This window comes from Cydia splendana, chromosome Z, assembly GCF_910591565.1.
Source record: "Cydia splendana chromosome Z, ilCydSple1.2, whole genome shotgun sequence".
In the NCBI taxonomy this organism is placed as follows: domain Eukaryota; kingdom Metazoa; phylum Arthropoda; class Insecta; order Lepidoptera; family Tortricidae; genus Cydia; species Cydia splendana.
Genome location: NC_085987.1, coordinates 2,187,997 through 2,202,915, shown reverse-complemented (window position 1 = coordinate 2,202,915; position 14,919 = coordinate 2,187,997). Strand labels below are relative to the sequence as shown.

The window sequence follows — 14,919 nt, the reverse complement described above, 5'->3', positions numbered from 1 at the left end:
AGAGATGACTAGGTACAGTAGGTACGCTACGCGGAGCGTTAACAATTGGCACGTTGACTAAGCACCCTGATCTCGTAATGCGAAGGCGTAATCCGATATTGTTTTAGACTGTCGTGACATCGCCTCGCCACCACGCCATCGCAAAGTTCAGCTTTCTAGCACTAACGATCACGGAGCAAAGCCGCCCACGGACAGACGGACATGGCGAAAATATAAGGGTAGTAGGGCATACGGAACCCTAAAAATCGATAATCAATGTTTCACCGTGATTCAAAGAAACCTCAGTTTACCTACCGTATCTTTTGTGAATTATTTGAATACGATGGTACTTAGTATTGAACTAATTAGAGATAATCTGGGAGACCGAGCTTTGCTCGGAAAACATAGATATAAAAACTCAAAAATGCGCGTTTACCCAGATATAAGACCTAGCTAGATCGATTTTTGGCCCCCGAATACCCTCATATACGAAATTTCATCGAAATCGTTAGAGCCGTTTCTGATATCCCCGAAATATATAAATAAATAAATAAATATATATACAAGAATTGCTCGTTTAAAGGAATAAGATGAATACCTACTCACTCGGTTATATTTATTGAGCATAGGGGACACATGTCAGGAAGCGTGGGCGATAAAACCGTGGCTAAAAACGGCGTAGAGCCACGGGCTATAAATATCTACCATGTGGATCGTTGGCTTGTAAAGATGTTTGTAAATCCGACCGTAACCAGTACCGTCTTTACCATAAGGGCACACGGGGCCCGTGCCCAGGGCCCCCATCCTCAGGGGGCCCCGAAGGACAGACAGTAACAGTATATTTGATTACTCATAATAAATAGAAGATCATAGTAGAAAAATGTTAGTATAATTTGCTTTCTTTACTTTCCAAAAGGGCCCCACATTCTTAAGTGCCCAGGGGCTCCAGCAATCCCAGCATAGTTTAAGAAGACCTTGACCGTACCATTAGAAGCGCGGTACTACATTTGAGTATATATACTCGTATACCTACTTAATGTTGATTGTAATCACAAGGTTGATATTGGAACTCCAATTTGCAATGTTATTGAGAACATATGCGGGTACTAACAGTACCTAGTGTACCTACCTACCTACCTAGTGATGGGAGAAACTCGAGTAATTTTAGTCTAAATTTAAAGAACTCAGGACTGGCTCAATGGAAAAAAACTTTAGCATGAATGACACAAATGGATCATGTAATAATTCACACGATGGCGGTGGCGCTTTTTATCAAGCGTTGTTGGACTATCGTCTTTAAACGTTGGCCGTTAATTTGAATATAGCGTGCGTGACGGATTCAAGCGCTTTTTAACGCGCGTTAAAAAAAAAGCGCTCGTGTGAGTGGGGCCTCAGTGCTTACAACTACCGTATTTTATTTTGTGTTTTTAAGTACCGTATTTAAAGGGTCTTTTAAGCGCAAGTTAAAGGACGAGCCTTTCGGATAAAGACTTCGTCTAACGTTTTGTAGGTTTAATCTAAATGAACACAATTACCTGGGAGACCGGAAAACACATAAAAACTCTAAAATGCGCGTTTTCCGAGAGATAAGACATCGCTAGATCAAAAACCCCCATATAGCCAATTTCATAGAAATCGTTAGAGCCGTTTCCGAGATCCCCGAAATATATAAATATATAATTACAAGAATTACTCGTTTAAAGGTATAAGATAAAAAAACCGGTCAAGTGCGAGTCTGAGTCGCGTTCCAAGGGTTCGGTACATTACCCAATTTTTAACAATTATTTTTAGGGTTCCGTACCTCAAAAGGAAAAAAACGGAACCCTTATAGGATCACTCGTGCGTCTGTCTGTCTGTCCGACCATTCCTCCCCCCCCACCCCTCCCCTTTATCTCTGAAACTACTGGGCCTAAAATTTTGAAAAAAAAATATCCAAAATAGGTCTTTACCTATAGATGACAGGAAAACCTATTAGAAATGTGCAGTCAAGCGTGAGTCGGACTTATGTACGGAACCCTTGGAACGCGAGTACGACTCGCACTTGACCGGTTTTTTTTTATGTGGAACGTATTTGAAATGTCTTTAAAAACCTAAGTAATTAAGTCCGACTCACGCTTGACTGTACATTTCTAATAGGTTTTCCTGTCATGTATACCTACCTAATATAGGTAAAGAACTCTTTTGTGTATTCATTTCAGGGGGGCGAATGGTCGTACAGACAGACAGATAGAGAGAGAGACGCACGAGTGATCCTGTAAAGGTTCCGTTTTTCCTTTTTTGAGGTACGGAACCCTAAAAAAGCGCAGAGTTAGCTTGGTCCGACTCTAAAACTACATTTTAACCGACTTCGAAATACGTCCTTTACCACGAGTTAAATTAACTCACAATGCATCTCCCTCGTAGACATTGGTGCAAGCGAGAAGCACTGACAAACGCAGTGACGCAGCCGCTAGCATTTAAGGTGAGTATAGAGGATGTTCTATAACAAATCATATCCGTAGTTGGGTTAAAATGTACAGAAAGAAACAAGCAGTTGGCATATTAATATAATTAACAAATATACATTAAAGCTTCGTCTTACATTCAAACTGATTTGAAACATTTTACAGCATATTGTGTAGTGCTAGGGATATACAGATATATGAAAAAAATGTATGCACTACATTTTTTTCCATCGTACTTTCTCGGGAACGGTCGTATTTTTCATCGTTTTTTCACGGAAACGTAGGTACGAAGGTGTCTTGCTATTTCAGGCAGTCTCGGCACAGAAGGTACAAAGGCTGACTGACGTAGCATGACAAATACGAACGTTTCCGAGAAAATACGATGGAAATCAATGAAACACTACCTACATCTGTATATACCTAGCTTTTGTGGGTTACAATAGGCACTGAGAGTACCACTTTTTTAAGAGCGTTTTCACATTTTCCGACTCGATGTCGATATCGGATGTCGGTTGATCCTTGGACAATCTTAGGTGTTAGAGAACAATATAGTATACTTAATAAATGAATCGCACGGGTTACACAAAACCTTAAGATATTATACATCTAAACCTTTCCTCAAGAATCACTCTATTGATAGGTGAAAACCGCATGAAAATCCATTCAGTAGTTTTTGGATTTAATCGCGAACATTCACACAAACAGACAGACGCGTCGGGGGACTTTGTTTTATAAGGTGTAGTGTGTAGTGATACAAATAAAAACCGTAACTACATCGAAAACATCCATGAATTAGGAACAAATGTCTGTGCCCATCGCACAAATAAATTCCCTTACCGGGATTCGGAGGAAATGAATATAAATGTAAAAAGGCACTTTTTACATTTTACTTCTTACGATATCGGATCGGACAACGTGAAAACGCCGTACCGCGAGAGCGGAAATTGTGTTTTTTTAATTTTCCAAACATCCAACGATTTCGTATTTCCATTCACTAAAAACCCTACAATAAATTTATTTATAACAATAAATACTTAACATTCATTACATTTTAGGCATCCTACATTTATTTATTTTCATAGTTGAATTGCATTTATTTTGTTAAAATACCTTATAAGGTGCGTTGGGATAACTTCGGAAACGGGGTAAATGTGTATACTATATTATTAAACCGAAGCACTTAATAGTTTGGCAGCACTTACGCTACTGCAATCCAAGGCAACTTGCTTACTGTACTCCTCACATAGTGTAATTTTCATTCGATGGCGTGACGTGACGTACGCGTTTGCGTTAAGTGTCATTTTGTATGGGATATTGAGTTTCCAAAACGTCCCGCTTGGCGCGCTGTTCAAAATCCCATACAAAAATCGACATCCCGCAAACGCGAACGCACGTCACGCTATGTAATGAAATTTAAACTAGGGGTTCTGTTACTACTTCAGAAAGTGCTTATATTTATATTTCATCACACTCGCTCAGTAAATGTGGAACTGCACGCAGGTTTAGCGGGAGTTATAGAACAAGCGTTCTCCCTAGGGAGTTATGAAGTTTCTAGTGCCATAATTAACAGTTTTTTGTCTTTATACTTAATTTTTGTATCGCAAGTGTGATGAAAAACATTGTGTGTAACTCGGGGCGCGATTTAACTTACTCTCGTTTGCAATATTCAACTTACGCCCCATGTTGCACAATGTACTATAGTACAAGATACAGATGTTGTGAATAATCTTTTCCCATCGTATTTTTACGGAAACGCACGAATGTGTCATGCTATTTCAGTCAGTCTCAGTACAAAAAGTACTGAGGTTGACTGAAGTAGCATGACAAATACGAACGTTTCCGAGTAAATACGATGTGAAATGATTATTCACAACATCTGTATTTGTTATTTCCAAAAATATTCCATTTCCGACGTACTTAACCCCAATTCAACTTAATTGGAACCGTCTATAGTAGAAGGGGTTATTTATTTCGAGCATATGTTAAATCTATGTACTAACTATTGTAACGAGACGTGATGTTTTCAATATTTGAGAAAAATATATATAACATGTTGTTTTATATCTAATTTTAAACATTATATAATACGAATATCGTTTTTTTACATGCGGAATATTAATATATGTTCTTTTTGTACCTATATGTTATATATACTAGAATTTATTATAATTATACACCACTAGAATGTGCGTTTAACATCTTACATACAATTTATTCCAATAATATGTACGTTAAAACGCAAAAACATTGAAAAACCCTGTACATTTTATATTACTTTAATTTAAGCGTCCGAAAATGTCAAATTTAAAACAAGACATGTTTTAACCCCTTGATGGCCAAGAACCTTTAGGTCAAAACGTTTTTATATGAGTTAGAAGCAGTTATGGAATTTTAAAACATTGAGATCGTTTCAACGCAATTGGAGATAATTTCAAATCAAGGCTAAGTACGTTTCGTAACAATACCTACAGGAAGACATATTAGTTGAAGGCCTGTTTAAAAACACATGTGTACTTACTTAAGGTAATTCTGAATAAAAATTATTTTTACGAAAAAATATATCTATACAAACTTCATGGCAACAATGTTTTATAAAAATAAATATTATATTTATTTCGTTATGCATCCAGTAAATAATCATGTAACATGTAAATTTATACTGTTATTCAAAGAAAAAGCATGTATTTGAGGGTTATTGAAAACAGCGACGACAGATACATATATTAAAAATAATTTATATATACAAGATTTTCAAAGTTTCTCCTATATTAAGAAGGCCATCCAAATATTATCTAAACAATTAACATTAGATATATTATAACATGTACAGGTATACCCGGGTAAGATCGGATGGGGGATTAGATCGTATGATTCGCGGTATCGCGTCCAATGATGATCCCTATGACAGTTCATTTTTATATGGAGCAACTGTCACGTAAAATGTTTGAAGAATTGTTTGGAAGTATATCACATTAATTAATAATTATATTAATATGGGGGATGGGATGTGACGACTCCATCGCCCGCTGGTTTTACCAGTGCAATCAGTCAACGCAGGGCAGCTTGTGGCGAGCTGTTGGGGATTAGCGACCTCACGTACCCGAGTGCTCCTGGAGAGTTCTGTTACCCGCAAGGAGGGTGGGTGGGACAGGATTCTCTGCCTCTGGCTTGCCTAAGCCGGCCGGCCAGAGTGGAGTCGTTAGAGCTATAAGCTCCAGGGGTGGAAGTGAAATATGCATAAGACGCGAGTTGGCACAGTGGCTGTTAACAGCCACTGTGCCAACGTGCCTGCGACACCCCTGAGCCGCTCACACCGGTGTTGCCCTTGAGCCATCCTAGATGTCGCTTTTTGTGGGGGCCCATCTTGTGAGGGCGAGTCACCGTCTGCCGGAAATAAAATTGCATACCGTTTTATTAGGCAGGCGTCCGGTTTTTTACCCCATAGCTCAGTACTTAGTCCATCGCTTTCACCCAATAACCTAGTTCATTTTAGATTCCATCAACTCTCAACAGCCCTTACACCCTGGCGGGTGCTGCCTCTGCGTGCGTCCTATGACACGGGTAAGGGCAGCATCCGCTCGGTGTACCCCTTACATTTCATTAAAGTGTCAAAAGGGCCTCTACGTGTTGGCTTCGGCTCCGCGCACGCCTCCCAAAGGTCCGGAACACCATTGTTCCGTGATGGGAAAGACATACATAATTAATATTAATATAGCTTTCCATCAGAGAAGGGACCTTATGCACATGGAGTATAAAGACCCTTCTCTAGTATAAAGCCACATAACTATGATCGATGCGCGGCCATCAGCCCGCTGCGCTCTAGACCGTGACCTGTACGTTTTGGACTATATTGGACCATTCCACCTTCGACGGTACGAGGTAGAAGGCGGGCGCAACTTTCTGGCCGCACGGACACTTGCAACCTGGAAATAAAGAACTTAATGTCAAATATACAGTGTTCTTTTTAACCAGTAGCCTCATTTTGCGAGGTAAATATTTATGTAATAGGTTCATATTGAGCAACCTTTTCTATGAGACCAACAATGGACTCTCAAACCACCGATCAAAGTGATCGGACATAAAACGTAGAAATTCAAGATGGCGACGAGTTTTTACTTTTTGTTTAACCTTTTAGAATCTGTTTCGCGGGTAATTTTTAAGAATATCTAAAAATAAGAGCTAATAGCGGTCACCCAACTAAACCTGCCAATCTTGTTTATAAATCAAAGGGAATATCCAACATGGATATCAAAGTCTCTCTTGGACTTCCCGCTTCAAAGATCAATGCTTATATTATGGTCAACGCGATCGGACCAAAAATGTAGAAAATCAAGATAGCGACCACTTTTAATTTTTTGTTTACCCTTGTAGTCTGTTTCGAGATTTTTAGGGAAAATAAAAAAAAGGCTATTACCGCAGACCCAGCTGAAGCTGCCTATTTTGTTGTTGCACTTGGGGCAGTGCAGTTTCCCTTGCGCGTCGTGCGTGACGCCCGACATCCACGCCATGGGCTCCACGAACAACATCAGGCGGCACACGTCCGTGCAGTCGCGGGGGGCTATCGCGGCGTCCACAAGGTTCTGCTCGTGGTAGCCGTCCAACTGTTGAAATTAACATTTGATTACTCTCTCGAATAACAGCCAAATATCAATAAAACATTATAAATCTAATAATTAGGTTGGTGTGTGTGCGTGTTTTTTTTTAAATATAATACGCCTAAACACAAATGTTTTTATTATTTTTATTGTAAGTATAGGTAATATTGGTAACCAAAATCTTAAATTAGGCAACCCCAGATTAAAAAGACACCCTATGTATTAAAGTATCGTGTAAAAATTATAAATAAAATAAATTTGGAAAACTTAATTAAATGGCTATTATCGTAACTAGAATTTGAGTTATTTACTTTTAAAATGTTTTATTATTAATATTATTTTGTTTCCTAATTAGTTATAAGCTTGTGTACACTGTGTTATTTTCTACAAATGTGGGTGTGAGTGGGCTTGTTTTCATTAATATAAGTAATACACTGCACTATTTTTTACAAAAAATTAAAAAATAAAAATATCTGTCTGTACTAACATGGCTAGGTCCCTCGCCGTCCTGCGTGGCCGGGACCCCTGTGGTCTCAGTGGTGTCGTTGTCGAGTATCTGACACGCCAAGCTTTTCAGCTTCTGAATGAGGTCCTGACCGTTCTCGGAACACGACAGACCGGGCAGCTTGGATATAGATGGCCTGATACCTGGAAAAGGATGAGGAATCTTTCTCAATCAATGCGTGGAAATATTATCATGAAGACAACAGTTTTTGAAAAATCGTAGCGCATTTTTAGATGATTATACGGTTGGCAAAAAATATAAATAGCAATCTTGACGCCTTTGAAACCTGATTACTTTCGACTTTTGCTTAATAAAAAAAATAACGAACATGTGTCTAAAACACAACATTAAAATTGTACTTAATTTTATTTAATATTACTGGCGACCACTTGATATTTCTTACCGGTACACGACGAGGTCCTTTATGAAAAACAGCCTTACTCACTTAGTAATAAGGTTTAGTTTGGCACCTATCCATTAAAAATTAAATATAAACTTACTTTTATTACCCAACTCGAGTTTAACTTGCAACTCTGTAATAATGTTGTTGTAGCTAGCGACAATGTGGCGACATTTTTTACACCAGTACACGATGGGGTTCGAAGCGCCCACCGTAGCCTATGGACACGTGAAGCTACAAAAGTTATCATAAAAATCCTACCTTTCTTCGCCAACTCGACCTTAACATGCTTAGGTAAGTGTGGTATAATGTTGTTCTGACTGGCGACGACGCGGCGACACTTTTTACAACGATACACGATAGGGTCCGGACGCTCGCGGACTAGACCCGGGTCCGGTTTGATCAGGTCCGCGAAAAGTTGGGGGAGGATTTTTACTGAAAAAAAAATTATAACCCGTCAAAGAACTTTGTCAGTAGAAAAAGGCGCGAAATTCAAATTTTATATGGGATGACCCTTTACGCCTACATTTTTAAAATCCTATAAGATTTTAGGGAACGAGTTGCTTAGAAATGCGCGTAAATTGTGTCCGACTAATCAATCACATCTCTGGAGACAATAACGGATCAGTTGGAAACAAATTTCGACATTCGAACTTCGAAAAAATATCGCACTAAAGTACTCATTTGTACCGAAAACAAAGGGTGAACTTAAACTTTTGACCGGTACTGTATGTTCGTGCCACGTTTCATGGAGGTTATTTATATTATTTATTTATTATTTTGTCTGTCTTTTACAAATTCTCGGGACCATGGTCCCGGACATTTGGAAGGCGTGCGTGGGGCCGAACCCAACACGTAGAGGCCCCTTGTAATAAGACAATTTACTCTAAAACTGGAATTTACTGTAACATATTATAAATTAAAACTAAGATCATAACTATACAACTCACTTCACTCGAGTGACATTTGCAGGCACAGGCATACAATTGTCACCCAAGTGTTTTCAGTAGGTGCAGCCTTAGTGCTTTTTTAAATTTAATTTTATTGGGCTCGTGCCTGATATTTTCAGGCAGACTGTTTAAAAAATACGGCAACCTTTTTCTTAATGTTCTGTCTCCATAATAGTTGGTAATAAATCTCGTTTTAAAATGAGAACGTAACTTCGATTGTATGGGAGCGGCTTTTTGGCGGCGGATTCGTGTGACTTAAGCCAGTTCAAAAAGGTTCAATTTAGACATACTTTCTTTTAGTTTCTGTCCCGCCATTTTTAGTCGAAACTGTTTGTATCTTGGGTCGTCCTGAAATTATAAAAAAAATTGTCAATAAAGCGATTTTTTCCAAAAATCTGTACATGTTATTCTTACTATGATAGTTAATAAATCTCTACAGGGTTCAGCTACAGGGGTCCTCCATTATTACATAACACAAAATTTCGTTTTATTACTACACCTTATAAAACAAAGTCCCCCACCGCGTCAGTCTGTTTGTTTGTTTGTTCGCGAAAACACAAAAACTACTGAACGGATTTACATGCGGTTTTCACCTGTCCATAGTGATTTTGAGGAAGGTTTAGGTGAATAATTTGTTAACCCGTGCAAAGCCGGGGCGGGTCGCTAGTAGTGTTTACAAAACCAAATGTCAAAATGATGGACAGGGACAAACTATTATAAGCGGTTACCTAATTAACTTACCTTATTGAGCACGTAGCCCATCTGTCCATACAATTTCAGTTGAGCAACGAAACCAGGATTGGGTCCGACAAAGCGCCGACGTGATTTCACCAACCTGAAGGCATCCTCGTAGTCCAGAAAATACCTAAAGAATAACAATTATCATCATTAAGAGGGAGAGATTCAGTTATTCGATCTGTTTCCAATATGATACTGATCCTGATCTGTCAGTGTCATATCGGAAACAGATCGAATAACTAAATCTCGAATTGGCCTGTTAGTGTTAGTATGTCTCATGACAGTTTAAATTCGATTAACTTAATAGATTATAATTTATTTGACTAACCTTTTCATAATGTAACCTATGACAACCGCAGCGGAGCGCGACACGCCAAAGTAACTGCAACATCAAATATAATCACCTTACAGTCACTTCTAAGAGAAGGTTTATATTAGAGATGCCCCGAATAGTGGTTTTGGCCGAATACCGAATATTCGGCCACTCTCTCGGCCGAATACCGAATATTCGGCATGAGAGGTGAACATTGTGAGTCACAATTATTACGAAACCGTTAGCCAACAAGCACAACGTTTCCTAAGGTATATTTTTTGTAAAACAGAACTAATGAATGTAGTTAGAGTCAATCAAATCAGACCCATGATAAAAATAAAATATTTCATAATCAACAAATGCTTAAAAAAGGGTCTTCCTATTTAACAACTTTCTAATAATACATTTTAAATATACCTATTTTTTGTTTTTTTTTTGTGTAATTTTCTTTTTAGGTAGGGCCAACAGATATTCAGTACTCGGCCGAATAGTAGGCAACATTCGGCCGAATACCGAATATTCGGCAAAGTGGCCGAATAGGCCGAATACCGAATAGTTGCCGAATATTCGTGGCATCTCTAGTTTATATCAATATCAATATTAATATATCAGTATCAATGTGTGACGTTCCACGACGAAAGGTAGGTACCTTATACATATATGGCGGTCGGCGCTTACCTCGCGTAGTACCGCATTAGTATTGAGTCACCGCTAATAAGGCTAGCGTCCGGAGGAGCGGTGCCAAATTTCACACAGAAGGAATAATGGAGTCGTTATTTATTACTAACTTTTAAAGATTGAATTAATAAATTATTTATTTACCTGAAGTAGTATAACATCACCCGTAAATTGTAAGTACTTAAAAATATATATTTTCGTTAAACGTTTTCGGGAACACCCAAATGTTATGTCGTAAATGTATAGTTGTTATCCAAATTCTCTTAACAAATATCACCCTTAATTGTTCTAATATTTTCTTACCATATGCAACCTTAAAGATAATAATAGAAAGTATTATACAAAATTAATCCTTTAATCGTTATTCGTTAAATCATAAAATTCATAAACATACTTAGGCGACTTGATTTGCTTCTGTGTGAAATTTGCCACCACTACTCCGGACGCTAATAATGGCGTAAGCACCGACATAAGGTACCTCTCGTGGTCATGAGGGGTTAAATAAGTTTGCCCCCTTGTAAAACAAATAACTGTTGTAAATGATTAGGCATGATCATGCATCCAAATCCACTGACCATCCCATTACTTAAACCGGACTATGTCAGGCGACTTAAAAGAGCTGATGTGCTGGATATTTAATGGAGGGTAGGGCAATGGCCCTATCATTCTGGAAACGTCATACATATTTCCCTGATCCAATCTGATTATAGTCTTGCGACTGATTGCAGATATTATATAAGGAAAAAAAAAAAGAAAAATGATTAGGCTAAAATGCTGAGACACAGGCGACGCAGTTCACGCAGCGAAGCGCAGAGCTGATTTTGTAAAGTATAGAATGTCCTTTACCTATGCATGCTGCATCGCAAGGCAGGTACGTAGTGCATCAAAGAGCAGATTTTGTAAAGTATGGACTTTACAAAATCTGCTCTTTGCTGCACTACGTGAACTGCGTTGCCTGCGTCTCAGCATATGCTAGCCTTACCAATGGACCAGGACGTTGCCACCAGCTTCCACGGCGTTCTCGATAAATTCGTTGCATTCTGGCAGATGGGAGATGAGATCATCTTTTGGTACATCGGCCACTGTAATACAACAAGTAATATTTAATAACAAAACTTCCAATTTCAAACAAAATATTTATACATTACATATATGTATCGTTCTCTATGTTCTAAAAGTACCCACAACCAGGGGTGCGAAACTCCTGACTTTGGCCAAACTCGGCTCCGCTCGGCTCAGCTTTGCTCCGAGCAATTATTAGGGTTGGTACCACTTGACTTCCTTTTGCGTGCACGACCAAAGATAAGATAAGCACTTGAATTTTGACAACCCTAAATAGCCGAAAGGGATAGTGCCATATATTAGAAAGGGATAGCATGATTCAACCCTGAACTGCTGTCAAACTTCGGTTTTGTAGGAAGTTTCCTTTCTGTATGGCAGTACTATTATTTATTCTGTGCCACAACACAAACCTTATTGAGTAGGCCCCTCAATAAGCTCATGTCCTATAAAATTGATTTATTTACTTACATTTGACATACTTGAAGACAACTTTGATCCTCTCCTGCAGACTCCTGGGCAGCGGCACCAGGTCTATCGTCAATATGTGCGTGATCCCGAGGGTCTCCAGGGTCTTCTGCTCCCGGGCACATGCTAGGTTCCCTGAAACATTACAACAGTCATGGTAAGGCATGGAAATTATAAATAAATCATTAATTTTATTCATGATAATGTGTATGAGCATGACAGTGCTATGTGCATATGTAGCCATGTCCCACTCGCACACTGATGCAGTGTGCAAATTTGCAGAAGACCAATTATTCATAAAACAGTTGTTATACTATCTATCAATGGTCGTGTATTAATGATATATTACTAAATCATAAGCATCTTGGTTATCTGGGTGAATCAGATATAAGTACCTGGGGCCTATACCACGAAACTTTACAAGTGTACAATTCGACAATATTGTTAAATTGTAAACAAAAATATGTATCACAATAATTTTACACATGTCACATGTACAAGTCTACAATTTACAAATATTTTGTATTTGAGGACCAGTAACTCAAAACATAGAGGGTATGTCAAGATAACATACATAATTGTGACAAATGTAAAATTGTATTTATTACAATTTAGTTTTTTGACAGATATGTAATAATATAGTGACATACGTAGAATTGTATTTATTACAATTTGACAAATATGTATTAATATTCCTCACTTAGTTTATGTTGAGGGCATTTCATTTAAGTATATCGTTAAAAATACCTTACGAGCATAAATAGCATATCTTTATACGTTGTCATTAAAATTGGTTGAAAATGTTTCTGCAAGACAAAATTACAGTTGAAATTAATTTTGGAAATATTATTCGGGAAGTTTAGTAGTAAATTGACTCACGATGATAAAATAAAGAAATGGAAAGAAATAGCAAGTCAATTGAAAAGTTTAGATATATTGGCTAAGGATTGGAAGTATTTAAGAGACACTATGTGGCAAAATTCGAAAAGACGCTCAGTGGTAAGTAATTGTATTATGCTCTTGACACTCGCCAAGAGAATTGTCAACTTGTATTTACATTTCCACAAATATGTATACCTTCTTCCACAATTTGTTGTAACACAAATCTTTTACGTACAATTGTCAATTACAAAATTGTCACATTTTCCGGAAAACTGCTTGTAAATTGTAATATTTTGTGATACGCGTAATTGTAGATTTGTCGCGACAATTTACATATTTGTATAAATATTCCATTACAATTTTGTCATTTGTAAATTTTGTGATATGCCCAGTTGTACTAAATACATATTTGTAACTTGTCACTTGTAAATTGTAATTGTAAGTTTTGTGGTATAGGCCCCTGATGTCAACTGTACATTTTTAAATCTTTACCTTTTTTAATCTTCAAATAAATTCGCACATTCGCTGCGGCAATAAGCTAATATAGCAATCAAGCACATCTTTTGACCCTTTGTCACAGAATTTGGTATATTCTTTCCATACAAATTATTGAATATTTCATTTTAGTACCTTACTTGTTAATGTATACATATTTTTGTTAAATTCAAGGGTCATCTTAGCTTGTCCAATTAGTAAACAGAATGGTGATCAACTCACCAAGAAACAATCCCTCGTCAATCTTGTCCACACTGATCTCTAAATCGAGTTCCTGGTCCTCCGCAGCGTGGACGTCTGCGTCCGTAGAGCAGTGAGCCATATCCGCGGTTATTTCATCTACACAACCAACGCGTATTACACAAGTTTGAAGCCTTTTAACATGTGAAAACGGCGCTTAGGACGCATTATGAACTCAAATAATACGAATTTACAGTAAAAACTACGGGTAAAAGTGGTACTTGTTAATTTATGTTCACATTTAAAACGTGCAACTGCAGTTTCGTATACAACCTCAAAAAATCAATAACGTCATTTCATTTTGTTGTTGAATAACTGTTCACACAGTTCGCGATATAGTTATGTTCGGTATGAAAGCTTAGCACGCTATTTTGATTGCTTTATTTTCAATACGTAGGTAGCACATTTTATTAACAATTTCTCCCGCGAAAATGTACGACTACAATAAATAATTTTGACATCACAATCACAAAAACTAAATGTTATTGACGCTATTCAATTCAAAAACTTGAAATTTTTGGTTATTATTCCTGATATTGCTAAAGCAATTATAGCTTTACTTTGTTGATACCAGAGTTTATTTTTGTAAAACTAACTTGAAAAGAAAAAATACGTTTCACGCAACTGGTATAACTTAACATTTTCCGCAACAAATATGACAATTTCAAGTTTTAATGGCATTGGCAATATTTTCAAACAGCCAAAAAGTGTTATTTAGAAAAGATTAAAAATACTTTTATCTACACACATATCATAAATCCTCTATGATGCCTTCAAAACCTGTAAATAATGGCCCACATTATGATAAACTGTTTTGTTACAGCAAATTTCTTATCTGTGAAAATGTTGTACTTAAGTAATATAATAGCCATAGATATAATATACAGAGATACCTTCCAAGCGAGCTGTCAGTGGGACCACTTTTGTTTAGTGTACGATTAACAATGTGGCCGCCCTTGCTGTAGCCATGTCGATAAAGTCATATCGATAAACTATCGACATTTGCAATTTTAATTTTACTTCAAAGGTTTAACGATACCTAAAATGAACAAAACCGCTTTTATTCTTTGTCGTGGTTATCAGATCACAATTTTATCGTCACGGCCCAGCAGGGAACCAAGGGAAAGTTCAAATATTTAATTAAAATACATAAATACCTACTAAAATATGTGT

General features: G+C 37.5%; 1 protein-coding gene across 1 annotated transcript; it reads right to left on the bottom strand.

The window, feature by feature from the left end:
- Nucleotides 1-6,208: 6,208 nt before the first annotated feature.
- Nucleotides 6,209-14,177, bottom strand: LOC134804358 (dual specificity protein phosphatase MPK-4-like). The gene is made up of 10 exons (XM_063777373.1): nt 13,729-14,177; nt 12,133-12,264; nt 11,585-11,684; nt 9,940-9,993; nt 9,615-9,738; nt 9,164-9,221; nt 8,185-8,358; nt 7,506-7,666; nt 6,838-7,024; nt 6,209-6,346 (listed from the first exon to the last, which is right to left on the bottom strand). Exons 1-10 carry the CDS (start codon nt 13,826-13,828, stop codon nt 6,243-6,245), a joined length of 1,194 nt encoding a protein of 397 aa, XP_063633443.1. The 5' UTR covers nt 13,829-14,177; the 3' UTR covers nt 6,209-6,242.
- Nucleotides 14,178-14,919: the final 742 nt, after the last annotated feature.

What these genes read in the sequence shown, in the direction of transcription:
- LOC134804358 (XM_063777373.1), bottom strand. Translation starts at nt 13,828, where the DNA reads ATGGCTCACTGCTCTACGGACGCAGACGTCCACGCTGCGGAGGACCAG. An exon ending in ATAGGTTACATTATGAAAAG is followed by an intron (nt 9,739 to 9,939) that starts GTTAGTCAAATA and finishes GTTATTCTTTAG; the next exon opens with GTATTTTCTGGACTACGAGG. An exon ending in GGGACAGAAACTAAAAGAAA is followed by an intron (nt 8,359 to 9,163) that starts GTATGTCTAAAT and finishes TTTTTTTTTCAG; the next exon opens with TAAAAATCCTCCCCCAACTT.